An 18,457-nucleotide genomic window follows, 5' to 3' on the forward strand; every position below is an offset into this window, starting at 1 on the left:
ATCAAATGTTAGAACATCGTGTCACTAAGGTAGGTTCTATTTTCATAAGCAGGGCAAAATGTATATGGTATAATCTATGTCTAACTATTGTTTTTATTTAAAATTTCTCTATTAAAAATAAAGCAAACAAACAATAGAACAAATATATTACATTCACTAAAAAAAACTAATGGGAATTTATTCGCACAAGAAACCTCTGGGACATTCCACACAAAAAAAAAAAAAAAAAAAAAAAAAAAAAAAAAAAATCTTTGACATGACTTTCTCTTTCTATTTTTAGAAACAGAAACCTTAACCAGTGTGACACACAGAAGAGGAATCAAATAATCAACAAATCCTCAGCAGAATGACACATAATGCAGGTGGAAATAGTAATAATAACTGGCGGACATAATCCAGCTGATTAAAGCCAGGTTAAACAAAGGGCCAGATGAATCACACACCTCCTTCTTCGAGTACATCTGTGGCAGAGAAGGCTTCATTGTGCAGTGGTGGGGTGCCAGGCTGTTCAGAGGGCAGAATGTCGAAAAGAACTTCTGAACCACGGTCTCTAGAGACACTGCTCTTTACACCGTCCTGGCTGGCTGACAGACTTTCGCCTCTGAAAAACATTCAATATACCTTCAGTGGTGGCTACAGCCACCATGATGTCAGCTTGCTAAAGCTTGACCAGAGCTGACCACTTATTGTTCAACTGGACAAAAATGGGTTGGTGTTTACTCTGTTGACATCATATGCATAAAACACCAAACACCTCAATTAGTTTACAAACACTTTCAAAAGGCACTATCAGTAAGATTTTTTAATGTTTTTGAAAGAAGTCTCTTCTGCTTAGCAAGGCTATATTTATTTCATAAAAAATACAGTAAAAACTATAAGATGGTGAAAATTTGTCAAATTTAAAGTGTTTTATTTAAAAAAAAAAGAATTATGTTAATTGAATCGCCATTGGCTAGTACATTTTTTCGTTTACTAGCCAGACTATATATTAAATGTTTTTAAAAAGGCACAGTTTTTTAAATATCTGAAAGTATGCTCTTAACATCGGTCAGTCAATTAAAACTTGATAACCATGTGTGAATGCATACTAACTGAACTTCGGACTGGTGGTGCTGCTTTTTTGGTCATTCAGTATTTCTGTATAAAAGAATTGTGGAAAAACTAACAAAAATACTGATAAGATAATAATGACACGGATTCTACTAATAACCATATAAAATGCATTAAGGATCAATGAGTTGCTGGAGTCATGAATATTAATCAGGTTGTGTGTGTTCGCTGGATAGGGCTGGACGATTATGGCCTAAAGTCAAAACCTCGATTAATTGAACATTTTACCTCGATTATGAATAATGAATGATTATTTTGTTTCTGTTTTGTTTTTATGCCCTCATAGTTCACTTACAAGGTTTGTACTGTAAACAGGGCCATAGTGGAGGTTTGCGGGCCCCGGTTCAGGTTGTACCAGTGGGCCCTGTTTGAAATTATTTAATTTGTATGTTCGTTCTGTTTATTTGTTCATCAAAATGCCCGCCACGTCCCAGAATGCAACGCGGCGCCCAAGCCATATTAGGCGTGGTCACTTTAAGAGACAATGAATGCATCCAATATAATACACACAAGATTTTTTTCTCAACTGTTTACTTTAACTTAAGACATAACTGACAGTTTTTTCGAACATACCATCCAAGATGGGTATTTTCACATTTTTTATGTATTTGTATTTTATGTATTACGGTACAAGAGCAAGAGCCTCTCTCTGCGTGAGTCGTGAACACCAGAACACTGCGGTGCTGAAGGGAGCTCTTACACATCCCTTTCTGTTTGTTTAAACTGCGATTTGTTTTTGTTCGTTGAGGTACAGGAGGAACTTAAAGGAGAACTTTGCACATGAGAGGTCGGTTCAGTGTTGCTGTCTGTGAAACGCGGCTCTCTCTCCGGGTGCACACCGAGCACAGCGCGCGAGTAACCAGCTGCTCAGTTCAGCTTTTCCGCGTCTTGTGTTTGAATGCTTCAAAGTCTTTTGAATGGTTACATTTGCAAGTGGCAAGGATTAATAACGCGTGAAAATGATACGCTTTCGTGTCAACACGCAGCAGCGTTGTGTCAACTGTCCTGAGATCGTCTATTAAAGGTGGGATATTTTTTCCTATTGAAAGAACGATCATAGCTCACTATCAGCAGTTATTTTATCTATGTTCGTAACATTTCTAACGTATTATTGCTTGGTGTAAGAGATAAAGATTAAAGGTAAACAGTACCAGTACGAGTGATTGCATTTGTGAATTAGTCATACCGTCTCTATATTATTGTGAAGCTGGGGGTTGTAAATAGCCTAGTTCTTTCAAAAGTAGAAAAATATGCTATAATAAGTTAAGCTATAATAAGTGTCAATTCTCTCTCTCTCTCTCTCTGCGTGTGTGTTAGACAATGAGCCGGCAACTGACCTCAAACTTTTGAATATCCATTAATGTACAAAAGGAAGATCTACACAAGAACACACATTGATCCTGAACAAAATTGCCTGTCAAATTAACAATAAATTAACAGGTATCGACCAAATTATGTTATCAAAAACTGACAGTCATCATTTATTTGCCACCATGTGATGCCAAATCCATAAGCCTTTCTTCTATTGAACAGCAAACAATAAATTGGATCGGTCCACTTTGCAAATGTATCATTCACATGAATGAAGTGGATCGGTCGCAGGGCTCCAGACTGCGTCCATTTGTCCTGCTGGTGCAACTAATTTTTTTTTTTACATGTCGTACTGGTGTGACTGCAAAATTTTAATATAATTACATTTCAAATTAATGCACAGGCGATTTAGTTAACAGCACTAAATGGCATCAAACGGCAAACGAAACAAAAACATAACGAAACCATGCTACTCGTTTGAACTGCACAGTACTTAGGCTGATGATACACAGGATGCCTGTTGATGGCAACATAGCCTGGTTTATACTTGCTGCAAAAATACTGAGGAAATGATGGATGGTTTTCAAGCTAAAGTAAAAGGCCGCTTCTTAAACCAGAGAAGGTGAACATGTTGGTATTCTTGTGGGAAAAAAAACATGCAAGCACCATCACTGACAGCAAATTTAGTTTAGTTTAGTTTGTTGTCTTTGCTGTTTACCTCATGTTACACTTTGGAGGCTCTTTATTTTATTTGATTCCTCCGTGTTTGCTAAACGTTCTGTAATTTATTAGTTGGTATATAGTACAGCATGTGGTGTATGCCATGCCTTTATTTTTATTTTATTTTTTTAATAAACATTTCGTAAGGCCTTAAAAAAAAAAAAGTTTGGTTCCGGTTGGTTGTCAGTTGAGGTCATTGGTCGGTAGGGATTTTTTTTTTTTTTTTTCTCCAGTGGCAGTTTTACACACACGCGCTGATTTTAAATGTGTGTACCGGTACTTTTACGACAGTGATTCTGTATTCCCGTTTAAAGTCTGTTGTTGCCATAGACAAGCAAAACGCACACACACACACAAAAAGCCTTCGCGGGAGTTTGACAGGCGATCTCATAGTAGATTAACATGGAGGATTTGAACTTGAAAAACGGAGTGTACAGACATCTTTTTGTAGTCAAACAACATTCTTTGTTATGTTCATTTATGTGGTTTATTTGATTTTGATGCTATAAATTAACTAGAAGCAAGAGACGATCAGTTAGTTTTAACTGATGATCTAACTTACAGCGATCTGTTCGACACATTCAAGAGCCACAAAACGGTATTTATTGTTTACATTTCTTTAAAAAATGACCACATTTGAAAGGTGAAATAACCAAATGAGACTTTGTTTCATATTAAAAGTAAGCTGGTAATGTTAATGTCCTGTCTGTCAGCATGTTGTCAGTGCCCTCTCTGTTCCGCGATATATTGTTGACTCCCCCCTCCCCCCGTGTTTCTCTTAATGTTACGATTTCCAAACCTTCCAAACCAAAGTTATAGCTCACTTTAGGAATTGACAGTTAAAGGGTTTTGATGCAATACTTAATGGTTTTTAACGGATTACTTAAGTGTAAAACAGCATTTAAAGGAAACTGTAATTTAATTAACGATGTGTGAAAGACCGTTCTTCCCCAGTCTCATAAAATAAATTTGGGTCGCACATAAATTGACAGGGTCGGTCGGAAACCGGAACCAAACACATTTTTTTTTTAGGCCTAAGCTAGTTTGTCATTGTATCTTACCGTTTCATTGTTTTTGTGTTTTTTAATTAAGAAAAACAATGAATCCATCTTTTGTTTTAGTCTTAAAAGTTAAAAAGTTGTGTAGATGTAGGCCTATGTAAGCAAAATGGACAATTATCTTTTCTTGTAAAATGTTACAACAAGTTGAAATCACCCGAAGCCCGGTTTATAACATGGCAAAAGAGGAACTCCCATTCACAAAATTCAAATCACAAATAACTGATGAAAAAAAAAACAGGTTGAATGTTAACCTCTTTCTAGGCTTGCCCCGATAGGTGATTTTTCAAGTTTTTTTTAAACATTTGTTTTTTGTTTAATTGGTTCCACATTGTTTTCAGATTTTTATTTTATTTAAACTGTGTCATTTATATTTTTTATTTGACATTAAGGTGTATGCCGTGCCTCCAAGCTTTCTTACTCGTTTTGTTAATAAAAGTTATACGTCTTATAAATAGGCTAAAGTGAGTTTGACGTTATTTTGTTGTGGCATTCAAGCAATTGACGTTGAACTGCCACTAATTCAAAAGTGAAATAAAATGCGCACTGCGCTTTTAAGCTATTTAAAAGCGAAAGCGAGGAAGAGGGAAAATTCAAACAAACTAAACACGAACAATTGCTTTAAGCCGAATTGACACTATTTGAAAGTGAAAACAAAATGTGCAAACCTCTTTTACAAGGTATTTAAAATTGAAGGAAAGCGAGGAAAAGCCCCGATTCCGCGGTGATACTGGTATAAATGGTGTTTTCACACATCGATTAACCGGTGCGAAAATTTCAAACACCGAACTGAATTACCTTTCCTGTATAATTCACTCCTTACCTTTGAAGAGACGCATATACACATAAAATTGACAAAATACCATTCTCAATCACTGTGGCAAATGCAGTCTATTGTTTATAAAGTGAACGAGAACAGCTGAAAAAGAAATCGGATGTGCATCATTAGGTTATATTGGATCTGTGCATTAGGTCTTAAAGGGGCAGCAGCCTAATAATACCAGTTGCAGTCATTATGCTCATCAAACCACAAAACACGTTTTAACAAGGATGAATCTATTTTTTTATGAATACAGTGAACACTATGCAGTTTAAATTTACACTTAATTATTAATTATATTTTTGTAGGTGATACTAGTGACCTTATTTGTAACACTGTTCTGTTGTATTTATCTATTGGCGCTTTTCCACTGCGTGGTATGGTACGGCTCGGCTTGTTCTCATTCACTATTATGTTGGACAAGATGGGGCTAGGATATTCTTCAAAAATATACATTTATTGTTACATTGACGAAAGAAAGCCATAAAGATTTGGAACATGTGAACTTAATGACATGACAAACTTGCTTTTTTTGAGTGAACTATAACTTTAATAATCCTAATTAAACTACATTTTGAATTCTAACAGTTCACAGAAATGTAAAGTTGATAATTTACATCACCTCGCGAACATTAAATAAACAGACCTTTTATAACATGGCAGAAAGTATTATTACTGAAAATTTAAACCATTAAATCGACAAAGATACAAAATCATAAGCACAATTCATGAATCTTCCCTGCATATTCATAAAAACTGCATCTGCACCCGGGACTTATGGACAAGAGGTTTCATTTTTCAACATGGTTTCAAATAATGCAACTCATCTCAAAACTGTGAAGTTTCATCCTAAATAAATAGTTAAAAAGTAGTTGTTTCAAAGTTACTGAATGGACATCAACAATTGGATTATGACACTAGATTGAACTCAAAGAATTAACCATGCAGCTCTCGCTCTCGAAGTTCAATGTTCTCGCTGCCAATTCATAAGCCTTCCATACTAACACAGACACACTCGCCTGCCTTTGACATTCAGTCCAAGCTTCACCTGACTTGTTCTGTTTAAACTATGAAAACGTCCAAATTAAAGCGGTTTAAAATTACAAATGAGATCATAATGCTTGAAATTAGGAATCCGCCACTCAGTCAAGCTGCACAACGAAAATAATGGAGCTGGTTAGCAAAGTGACATGAACGTCGAAAATGATATGAGCTTCACACGAGGAGTTCAAAAAGCATTAAATCAGTATGAGAAGAAGATTATCCCGTATGTCTGCAATATACATAAAACGTAAATCGACTACTAACTTCATCGCAAATGTTGAAAAACTAAACAAGCTATGTAGCTTGTGGCTAAACGTGTTAGACCACACGCGTTTCCCCTCACAAACCACAAATGAACGCCACGACACATCCGCGTGTTTGTCAAAACACACAAATCCATGCTGTTACACTCACGCTTTCACTCAGTCTACAAACCAAAGCTAGCGAACAAACGCAAACAAGATAACTTCAATATCGCCAGTGTTCGCCGATTGTTTGTGAGTTAGCTCATGCTAACATCTTGCTAACCAGCCTGAAAAAAACAATCATAAGCGCTTGACACTTGTCGGTTAAACTATTCCCAAAGACTAGAGCTCAACCTCATTATCGTGCGACGTGATCTGACATGAATGCTCAGGAATTACTCCTCACGTGGCGAAAAAGAGGCGCAGGAGAGCAAGGCCTAGCTGAAGCCTCGGTCTGTAGTGCGAGTGCTCGGCGGCGTGGTGCGCTACTGACCTGGGCTGCCAGTCATTCCAGTTTCGCTGCAGTTTTTGGGCGCTGCTCAGCCGAGACCCGAGGGCTTTGCGGCTCATTACCTTCGCGAAGACAGCATGACCCGTCTAACACGGGAAGAGTCCGCAAACAAACCCTACTTTCACCGTTCAGTTTATGTCCATGCACAGGTTTGAAATGCACTGTGTTTGAAACTGAAAGGCAGCGGCCTGACCCTCCCATCTATTTCTCTGCTCTTCCCTTCACCGCGGTGCACACGGAGGCTTCTCCATCTGCCGGTGGATAGAAATAACTGCAGCTCTATTGTTATGAGTGCAAAGGCCGAAGCAAATACATTTCCCATGGTGCCTTCACGCACAATGGCAGAAACATGGACTTACTTAAAATAACTCTAAAGGTTGTTCGTTCACCGGAAGTTTGGCAAGTGTAGGAAAACATCTCGTTCAAGTTTCCCATTCACCCATTAGATTCAGCGAGGCATATTATGTTTGGTTTTATATCGTTATTGGTAGTATGCTCACAACACAATTTTTACAAATCGTCTCTGGACTGCAAAAAAATAAAAAAACTTCTTAAATCAAGACACATGTAAACGAGAAAACAATTGATATTAAGTCTTGTTTTCTGATTGATCAAAATCAACAAGAAAAACATATTTAGGGTAAGCAAAATAAACTTGAATTAAGTTTATTTAGTTTTTCTTGTTTTGAGCACAAACTCCATTCATTCATTCATTCATTCATTTCAGAAATGATTTATTTCTCACGTCAATGCATTTTAGTTTAAGAATTTGTTGATATTTATTAACTATAATTATAATAATTTTAACTAACTAATAATATATTAACTATATTAATAACTATCTTTATTAACTATAATATTTGGTTGATGCTTGCTTGATTTAAGATTTTAAATGCACCTCCTCCATTATGCTAATTTATAAGGCAGAAGGTTAATAATGGCAGTGTTACAAGAGCAATTACTAGAGGAGACTGCTGGACATGCATACAACATTTGAATGGTCAGTCTTTTCAGTCAGAGCCATTAACTATTGGAATACTCTACCAACTGAATTTTTTTTTTTTTACATTGAAATATTAATTAAAGAAATGACTAAATGCAAACTGTATTTGTAATCATGTGTATTTTTATGATACTTTCATTATTATCTTTAGTATTGTTATTGTATGTAATTGTAAATGCTATTGTATGTTTATGTGTGATGATAACTTACTGTGTTTCAGATATTTTCTCAAGCCAACATCAAAGTTTGTCTTGCGACAATTATTACATAATATTAACCCATTAATGAGAAGCAAATATGTTTGATATAGAGTTTGAGGCTATTGGTTGAGGACAAACTGTTATTTGCGTATATCCATTCACAACACCCACATTGCATAATTATACCACGAGATGGTAGTAAGGAGCTAAAGCAGAATGTCATGTCATGTCTTGCAGTAATATCCAACACTCAAGCCATTGCACTTTTTCCAGCAATTAGAAAGAGATGGTCTACTAAAAATGGCCTATTCACTTTCACAGAGCCTTGCTGTGATATCATGCTTTTTGTGGCACACTTGTCCACCTCAATGCATGGAACTGAAGTTGCTAATCAACAATGTGCACGAGAAACACTGTAGCTGTACACACAGATGACAGCAGGTAACTTAAGAGTACATGGCTCACAGTGTGTTACTGCACCCTTTGAGTTGACTAAGACTGTTAATTAAGACTATATAAATATACTGCAAACCATTATTGGACACATTTTTGTGTTCTGTAAAAAAAAAAAAACATAAGAGCGGCAGAAAGCATAATTTCACGGAAACTGCTCAATGGAGGTCAGCAAAAAGCACCCATAATTAACAATATGCGCAGCTGTTCGACTGTCATGCTACAGGAAGTGCCGAATGTCACAGCTGTTGCTTATCTAATGTGCACCACCATCTGCACTACACCTGAGGGATTACAAGCAGTGTTGGAAAATGTAAGAAAAGGTAACCAAAGACATTTTTCTGGAATGAATCACCCCTTTTTCATGTAAAATGTACAACGTACAAGAACATATTTTGGGGAATTCTACCAATAAAACAAGGGTGCTATGTTTCATCTCATGTCTGCACATCAGCTGGCTTTGAACTGACTCAAAATCAATACCAGACCCAAGAAATATATTTTTAGCTATCTCACACGTCTCAGTTCATCTTCCTCAAACCGTTCATGTGCACGCCCAATGATGCACTGGAAATGTCTGAACTACTTTCTCATTGTTGGCTTGGGGCGAAAACTCAGTGATCCAGGCAATGAACTTTGGCATGTGGCTCTGTAAAGATGGTTTTGAAGAACTCTAATGCCAGCCTTGTGGCCACGTACACACTGTAAAGTTTCAAGAGGGACAATTGCATTTAGATATGGGAGTGAATCCCCTAAATTATTGTTTTGAATCTACAACCGAACTGAAGACTGCTATTTTTGACCAAAGTAAAAATAACGGCAATCAAAGACTTATGTTTGGCGATTTTAACTAAGCCCCTGTTATTAATGATCGGAAAGCTGCTCCTCAGAGCACGCTCTCAAAGTGTTGTCATGTCTGCTTATTTTTAAGCATCTTTGGGGTTTTTCTTTGGGTTTATAGAATTCAGTTCAGTTGCAACTTGAACTGGGTGTGTACAGAACCGGACTTCAAAGTGAACTGACAACCAAACTTTGAGACAGTGTGTACATGGCTACTATACAGTGAAATAGTCCTACATGTAAATGATAATAAAATGTTAAAATGTTAATTAAAGCCTTTCCTTCTTGTATTGTGCTGCATGGTAGATATTATTTGTCTACACCTGGCAGGATGCAGCAACAGGACATACAGAACGACTCATTTAGAGACCATATTTAGCAGCAATCCCATATGAAAATTATAAATGGAGTCCTTCTTCAGTATAAGAATGAGTCATATCGCCACGCTCCTGCCCTTAGCTGTTATAGGCGGCAGCCCTCACAAAGATAAGAGGAATTCTGGGCCTTTAATAGCATGGGCTGTGTAGGCCATGAGATAAAGCAGACGCACTATCAAATGCAAGACCGTGTCAGGGGAGACTAATGAAACTAAGCAAGTAGTGTGAAGTGGGTGTTCAGACAAGCTGGACGTCATTATATTTCCAACAAATGATTACAAGATTAAATGTTTTCAGATTTGAAGTTAAACCATTTAACTGTTAGTTATTTTCTTGCTTTATTCTATTGGCAAACATGTTGGCAAAAGCATTTATTTTACTCACTCCAGGTTGTGGCCATACTGTGGTGTTTGAGGATTGAATTTCACAAGTTAAAGGTTAATGAGGAATCACAGGTCATTTGTGTTTGATGTTTCTGCAACGATAAATTAAATGATTTCTATATGTAAAAGTTAGAATTGCAAAAGTTTATTATATTATAACAAACATAATACTGACTTAGAACACTAATAAAACTGTTATTGCTTTTGATTAATAAATTAAGTTCCATTTTGATAAATTCAGTTATTAAATTCAATTAAATCTGAAGCAGTCGTTTCGAAAAGTAAAATAGATAAGGTGTTTGGTCATACTTTTTTTCATGATATGAAAAGGGTTGGTTAGATTTTTTTATGCTTTCAAAAGAAAACAAAAAACAAAAAACATTTGTGATCACGAAGGCTGCATTCGTTTGTAAAAACAAAAAAACCTAAATGTTATATTCATATATTTTTAAATGTAATTAATTCCTGTGATGACAAAGCTGAATTAATTCTGTGATGGCATCAGCAGCATTTGCTCCAGTCTTCAGTGTCACATGATCATTCAGAAATCATTCTTACAGATTTGGTGCTGAAAGTTCCAGCATTTATTTGAAACAGACATTTTTATAACAGTATAAATGTCTTAGTTGTTACTTTGATTTATTCAATGCATCCTTAATTTATTAAAAAATCTTACTGACCCCAAATTTTCAAAGGATATTATATGTAGTAAATTGTCCGCCCAGGGAGCATTAGATAATGACACAAAATATCAGTTTTAGGCTCTTGGGTTCTTTCTTTCTCCCTTTCTTACACAGTCTGATGTCAGTGTTTTGGACTTGACCAAGTAGGAAGAGTCCAACAAAAAGGCAGGAGCTGAGAGAGGCTTGCCTCACACACCCTCTACTCTCCCCAAAACTTCACACTGTCCTGCAGCACACATGCTCACAAACACACACAGACCTCAGTCTCCTCTCTTGCACTAAACATGCTCTGTTGGGAATTGTGTTTAGCCCTACTGATCACCGGCTTCCCAGTGTGGGCTCTGCCTTCAACAAACATCAAGATCACACAAGGTGAGTGCCACCAGAACCGAAGACAAGGATACAGTGCAGACACAGTTAATATGCTTTAATTAGCTTCTTTACATAGCGAATAGAGCTAAACCAGAGATGCTTTGCCAAGTTAAAGATGCTTCTGTTTATAATGTATTGTTTTAATCTGTATTTTGCAGACAGTTTGCCCAGTGAATGAGGATGAGACATAAATGCTATACTTGCAATGTTTTATTTATTTACAAGAGCTCAGACTAATAGTGAATCCATCTTTAAAGGTTAAGTATGACTCAGATTTGAAAGGCAGGAAAAGTTTGCCACTACATAATTCAATTGTTTTCCTTTAGGGACCATTTTTCTTACATTTAGCTGTCTTCAGTTATTGTAATGTAATATTTAAATTAGATACTGTAATACTCATGTGTAACCTATAATTGTTTTTTTTTGCATAACAACATTTCTTTAGCTCTTGCACAGTTCAAACTAAATTGAAAGCAGGCTGGTGCTGTGAAAAGAAAACAATGACATTATATTTTGACATCAGCTAAATACTTTCCAGATGCTGTTTCAGATAACGTAATAATATATTTTTGTGTTGTTTGTAAGTGTTTGACCTATTATGTGCTCGTATACTATACTGAACTGCTACCGTTTCCTCTAGCACTGCCCCTGCAGCTGTCAGACTCGAACCAGCCTGTGGCATGTCCGCTCTTCTGGACTGAATTCGAGGGTTACTGTTACCGCTTCTTCCCTTTGAACCGCACCTGGGCTGAGGCAGATCTGTACTGCGCTGAGTTCTCAAACGGACACAAATCTGCCAAACTCACCTCCATCCACAGGTATGACTCGTCACTGACAGTGCTGCCATTGCAGATTTTGCTGGACCTTCTATTAAAATATATACTTTCTCATAACTTTTTTCCTAGCTGGGAGGAAAATGTGTTTGTCTATGATCTCGTGAACAGCCGTGTACCAGGAATTCCAACAGATATTTGGATTGGCCTTCATGATAGAAGACAGGTAAACATCACACAATACGAGATAGATTTTTTAATGATTCACTGATGTTTTATTATGTGAAGCAGTCATGATTCCTAGTAACCCATTAAAAACTTTAACAGCTACATGACTGACATAGCTTATGTGAGCTGTAAAGTCCAAGCCCAGTATGTAAATCCTCCCACTAAAAAAATCCCATGAATGGAAAATATAGTTTCTCTGAGTGACGCTTAATCATTTCCAGACAGTGGTGAACCAACACTTTGGTCTAACACCAAGTTGAGGTAGATAGTTTATGGATGATGTTGTAACAAACCCTCAGTTTTGTAAATGGAAAGTTTATCTGAGATCCTGGATCAAATGATCCAGAAAGCACCAAAGCTGTGAACTCATACTTGGCAGGAAGATTTTAGTTATCACTTCAGGGTTAAGGGGCAAGGAGCAAGCAAATGTGATAGCGTTGTTAATCATAGTTTGTGGGTAGGAGGGCACTATGGAGTGGACAGACGGTTCACCCTATGAATACAGTTACTGGGATGGAAATCAACCAGATGATGGCATCCATCGCATCCGTCAGGAGGAGGACTGTGTGGAGATCTGGTACAGACAAAACAGTGGTGAGTTCACAATGTTTTGAATCATATAACAGAAATTAAATTAGATAATTTAGTACAATTAAGATAACAAGTCATTGTCTTTGAAAGAAATCTTGTATGCATACCATGCTGAAATGTGTATTTAATCAATACAGTAAAAACAATAATATTGTGAAATATTATCACATCTTAAAATAACTCTTTTTCTATTTTAATATATTTTCAAATGTAATTTAACACTGTGATGGCAATTTTCAGCCAGTACTTTACTCTTCAGTGTCACATGATCTTTCAGTAATCATTCTAATAAACTGATTTGCTGCTTGAATAACATAGTATTATCAATGTTGAAAATGCTGCTAAACATGCTGCTAAACATTTTTGTGGAACCAGTAATATATATACGTATATAGCTGATTGACAACCCCACTAAATATGTCAGGACATTACGAAATGAAGAAACTGTTTGCATCTTTCCATCTTTTGCAGCACTGAGGTCTTGGAATGACAACAATTGTGATAAGGCCTTTCCATTCGTCTGTAAGATTCCCACACTGGAAAACTAACCTCAGACCTAAGATTGTTTATCCAGTTCTTTATCATTAACACTGACACCCAACATCACTCAATCACAGCGTAGCAACAAGATGTCTGCTCATCTCCATCTCTCTCCAGCCTGATATAGGCACTTCATTTGCATACCTCTCCCCTTCACTCCAATTCCCTGCCCCCATCGTCCTCCTATCACTGTTGTATATATATATATATATATATATATATATATATATATGTATATATATATATATATATAAAAAAAAATTTTTTTTTTTTTTTTTTTGCAGCAATGCCATAGAAAAATAATTTCCCTTAATAATTTCCCAAAGAACCTTTCAAGAAGCATCTGTTTCTGTGGCAAACATTTTAATAGTCTAAAGAGAATCTTTAGTGGATTGGAAAGCGTCCATGAATGTTAAATGTTCTTCGTGGAACTATAGAAGCCAATAATGAACATTTATTTTGAGTGTAGATAGTGAGCTGCAGTATATGGCTAAGCTGAACTAGACCGAACACTGGTTTGATTTTTTTTTTTTTTTTTTTTTAAGGAAAACTGAGGTCCAGCCATCTGGCTATTAATGCTTTGAGACATTACTTCCTTCTTTTCAAATAGGGTATACTTTTGCTGGAGACCCTATGATTTTATAAAAAGTCCGAAAATGTCTCTTGTTTTTGATAGAAAGGATATTTTTAATTTCTTGCAGACCTTGAGACAGGAATGTGTGTGTGTCTGTATAATGACTCCTGAGTCAGTGTCCGTCTGTGCACATTTATCTGTCACTGACCTAGAAGGTGAGATTCTAAACCAGAAGGCATTTAAGCCTCCGTTGACTGCAGAGCTTCAAAAGACAGAAAGAGCTTAACCTCAGCTAGGCAGATGACCTTTTCTGTTTTTCTCTCTAGTTCATGTGCTGTGCCAATTAGTGACCCCAACCCCAACCCCCCCCCCCCCACCCCCCGCCCACCTCATTCTTATCCACACAACTGCTAGCAAGGAATTTACTATATTACACTTCAAAAGTAATTCAACACTGTCACGAAATATTTAAGTTTAACAATAATAAATAATAATAACATAATTGTCACTAATTATGCTTATTTATTTAGAATATACTTTCAAGTTTCAATTCAAGTTTATTTGTATAGCGCTTTTTACAATACAAATCGTTACAAAGCAACTTTACAGAAAATTATGTTTCTACAATATTTAGTAATAGCTTATAAGTGGTGACTGTCAGTTTGTGCACGTATGACAGGATTTGTAGAAAAATTAATGCAAGTCGTAGTCAGCCAGATGATGAACATTATTAATATGATTAATAATTAATAATTATTATATGATGCAGTCACACTTGTAGCAATATTAGTTGGTTCTGTTGTTGATTCAGGGTTAGCATCATCTGAGGTCCTCTGCGGGGTCAGCATCATCTCTTCTCAGGTGTTCTGGATCCAGACTGGAGCTTGTGTAAATCCTAGTTACCACCGGATGTAAATCCCAGGGCAAAACATAGAAACAAATAGAGACATCATTAGCGTAGCTGCTGTTCCAACAAAGTAAAATTAATTAGTTTAACCCAAGCTAAAGAATAAGAATGCACATTTGATCAGATACAAGTGCAGTTACAATTTAAGATATATTATTCAAATGCTTGGCGAAAGAGATGTGTTTTTAATCTAGATTTAAACAGAGAGAGTGTGTCTGAACCCCGAACATTATCAGGAAGGCTATTCCAGAGTTTGGGAGCCAAATGTGAAAAAGCTGTACCTCCTTTAGGGGACTTTGCTATCCTAGGAACTACCAAAAGTCCAGCGTTTTGTGACCTTAGGGTGCGTGATGGATTGTAACGTGGTAGAAGGCTAGTTAGGTGCGCAGGAGCTAAACCATTTAGGGCCTCATAGGTAAGTAATGATAATTTGTAACTGATACAGAACTTAATAGGTAGCCAGTGCAGAGACTGTAAAATTGGGGTAATATGATCATATTTTCTTGACCTGGTAAGGACTCTAGCCGCTGTATTTTGGACTACTTGTAGCTTGTTTATTGAAGATGGAGGACAACCACTTAGAAGTGCGTTACAATAGTCCAGTCTAGAGGTCATGAATGCATGAACTAGCTTTTCTGCATCAGAAACAGACAACATGTTTCGTAGCTTGGCAATGTTTCTAAGATGGAAGAATGCAGTTTTTGTAACATGGGAAATATGATTTTCAAAAGACAAGTTGCTGTCTAATATAACACCCAGATTTTTTACTGTAGAGGAAGTAACAGTACATCCGTCTAGTTGCAGATTGTAATCTACAAGATTCTGTGTAGTGTTTTTTGGTCCAATAATTAATATCTCTGTCTTATCCGAATTTAATTGGAGAAAATTATTGGTCATCCAATCTTTTACATTTTTAACACACTCTGTTAGCTTAGATAATTGGGAAGTTTCATCTGGTCTCGTTGAGATATATAGCTGAGTATCATCAGCATAACAGTGGAAGCTAATTCCGTATTTTCTAATAATATTACCAAGGGGCAACATTTATATTGAAAATAGAAGGGGACCTAGGACGGATCCTTGTGGCACTCCATATTTTACTGATGATAAATGAGATGACTCCCCATTTAAGTAAACAAAATGGTAGCGATCGGACAGGTAGGATCTAAACCATCTAAGAGCCTGCCCTTGAATACCTGTATAGTTTTGTAATCGATCTATGAGTACGTCATGATCTATGGTGTCGAATGCAGCACTAAGATCAAGTAAAACTAGAAATGAGATGCAGCCTTGATCTGACGCAAGAAGCAGGTCATTTGTAATTTTAACAAGTGCAGTTTCTGTGCTATGGTGGGGCCTAAAACCTGACTGAAATTCTTCATACAGATCATTTTTATGCAGGAAGGTGCTCAATTGAGCAGACACAACTTTTTCTAAAATTTTAGACACAAATGGAAGATTTGAAATAGGCCTATAATTTGCCAGTTCACCTCAATATTTAGAAAAAATTGTATATTATGGGGCTGTTCACTGTGCCTTTCCATTGTTTTTATGCAAACATGTGCTAAAGGGATATCTTTGACCATGGCACTTGTTTATTTTCTTACATTGTCTCATGCATGGCACACTGCTTTAATAAATCTGTGATGAAATGAATGGTTCAACTTTCATTTCATGGACATGGACCATAACAATTAATTTATTAAATATACGTTTTCGTTATAAGATTGTAAAGTTTTCATTTCAAAACCTCAGCTTTAATTGCTTTTCTGTACGGGAATTTTTTAATAAAATCTGTCTTGAAATATGTCAAGAGGAAAATTCAATTTGTAAATTCGTAAACAAGGTAGTTTTGATGATTATATGCCCTGACCCACATGGACAGTGGGGTTAAGCTGTTCCCCTGTGGCTGAAGAGAGTAATTAATTGACCCTCTCCTAAACCTCAGAGTAATTATCTCCCTCTTAAGGCTTGCAGAGGGAACATATTTCCACAAACAAGCCTGGATCTTTTGTGTGTGTGTGTGTGTGAGTGCCATCACTGCAATTGCAAAATAGTTTAAACAAATATTTCAACAGAGGGATATATATATATATATATATATATACACATATATATACACACATACACATATATATATATATATACACACACACACACACATATATATATATATATATATATATATATATATATATATATATATATATATATATATATATATATATATATATATACATATATATATTTTTTTTTTCTCTTTTTTTTTAATGATCCAGTGATTTTAGATATTACTGATGTCCAATCTGCACCAAATCTGCAGTTATATAAAATATGAAAGGTATAAGAAATGTAAATGTAAATGTAAATGTAAATAAGAAGATTCTATAAAATTCCTTCAATTAAAAAAAAAAGCATACTAAAACAAAGGGAGAAGCCCCGTAATAAAAGTCACTTTAATGCATTATGGAACAACCAAAATACACTTTCCTCACTTAATACATTCCAGTCTCTGTGAAAGAGACCTTTAAAGGGATTGTGCTGATCAGAGGTCTGCTTCATTTCTTCTCACAGTTAATAAACCACTACATGAACAGCATCAGCGGAACAAACTCTCAGACGTTTCAGAGCAGGGAGATGGTGGACTAAACATTTTTGTTTAGAATATAAGCCTAATGAAGACAGTTAAAGACAGTCACCCTCGAAACCAAAATCTTTCTGTTAGTGAAGTCATTTGAACAGCTTTTTTTTATTTATCATGATTTATCTATATTCGTTTTCATCTATATTGCAACATGCTTTGTTCAATTCTCTGTACACAGTTTAAATTATAAATATATACAGATATGTTTTAGAGATAATTATATAGCTATTATTATATGCATTTTTTAATCTAAATAAATAAATACATGTCTTCACTGGCACAGCTTCATTATTATTAATCTATCTAATCATTTGTAATCATCTGCATTAACATTTACAGTGGTGGAAACATACAACTTACCTGAAACAAACACTTATTTCGCACAGGTCACACAGAAGAAAGTTTAAGAAGACAGATACAGTAATATTTCTGATTGCACTTTGATTCTATGCTAAGTACATATCCCCCCACCCCATACTAGACGTATCTTATTTATGCTTACATGCTTAATAGACTGACGGAGAAAGAGTTGAGACAAAATATGCTCCAGGATGTTGATAATACAGTACATGAACTGAACTTGGCAAAAGCGTGGAGTGAAGACAACAGCGTAAAGAGAAATGCATGTATCTGCATCTTCTTGGCATGGCATTATACTGCCCAAGCTGTGAAAGCATGTTCACATGTGCAGACACTAACACTAATGCATTTACAAAGTGATACAAACCTCTACAGAAGCCTGAAGAAGCCATATTATTATTTAAAGGTTTTTTTTTTGTCAGGAAAATTATCTAAAATGATCTTAAAAAAAAAAAAAAAGATATTTTTTCAAAAATACATTAAAAACAGTAATATTGTGAAATATATTTACAATTAAAGTTTTCTATTTGAATATATTTTAAAATGTTATTTATTCCTGTGTTTCAAAGCTGAATTTTCAGTCACATGATCCTTTAGAAATGTCCCCCCGAGGATTCTTTGAAGAATGCACATTTTAAAAGAACAGCATCTTTAAAAATAGAAATAAATGTTTTTTAAGGAATTGAATGCATCCTTGCGGAATAAACATA

The 18,457-nt window shown here is 35.8% G+C and overlaps 2 protein-coding genes across 2 annotated transcripts in view; one reads left to right on the top strand and one right to left on the bottom strand.

Moving 5' to 3' along the window:
• Positions 1–7,058, bottom strand: part of LOC132145293 (serine/threonine-protein kinase SMG1) — a 41,781-nt gene extending 34,723 nt beyond the window's left edge. The window contains exons 1-2 of the mRNA XM_059556192.1: positions 6,802–7,058; positions 444–601 (exon numbers count right to left, since the gene is read on the bottom strand). Coding sequence (XP_059412175.1) covers positions 444–601; positions 6,802–6,878 — 235 coding nt within the window. The 5' untranslated portion in view covers positions 6,879–7,058. The remainder of the gene's footprint in view (positions 1–443; positions 602–6,801) is intronic.
• A 3,875-nt stretch (positions 7,059–10,933) lies between these two features.
• On the top strand, positions 10,934–13,447 carry LOC132118020 (C-type lectin domain family 19 member A-like). Its single transcript, XM_059527535.1, has 5 exons — positions 10,934–11,130; positions 11,771–11,948; positions 12,036–12,129; positions 12,593–12,725; positions 13,194–13,447. The coding sequence occupies exons 1-5, from the start codon at positions 11,043–11,045 to the stop codon at positions 13,268–13,270; spliced, it is 570 nt and encodes a 189-aa protein (XP_059383518.1). The 5' UTR covers positions 10,934–11,042; the 3' UTR covers positions 13,271–13,447.
• The last annotated feature ends 5,010 nt before the right edge of the window (positions 13,448–18,457 follow it).

This window comes from Carassius carassius, chromosome 1 (assembly GCF_963082965.1).
Source record: "Carassius carassius chromosome 1, fCarCar2.1, whole genome shotgun sequence".
Lineage (NCBI taxonomy): Eukaryota > Metazoa > Chordata > Actinopteri > Cypriniformes > Cyprinidae > Carassius > Carassius carassius.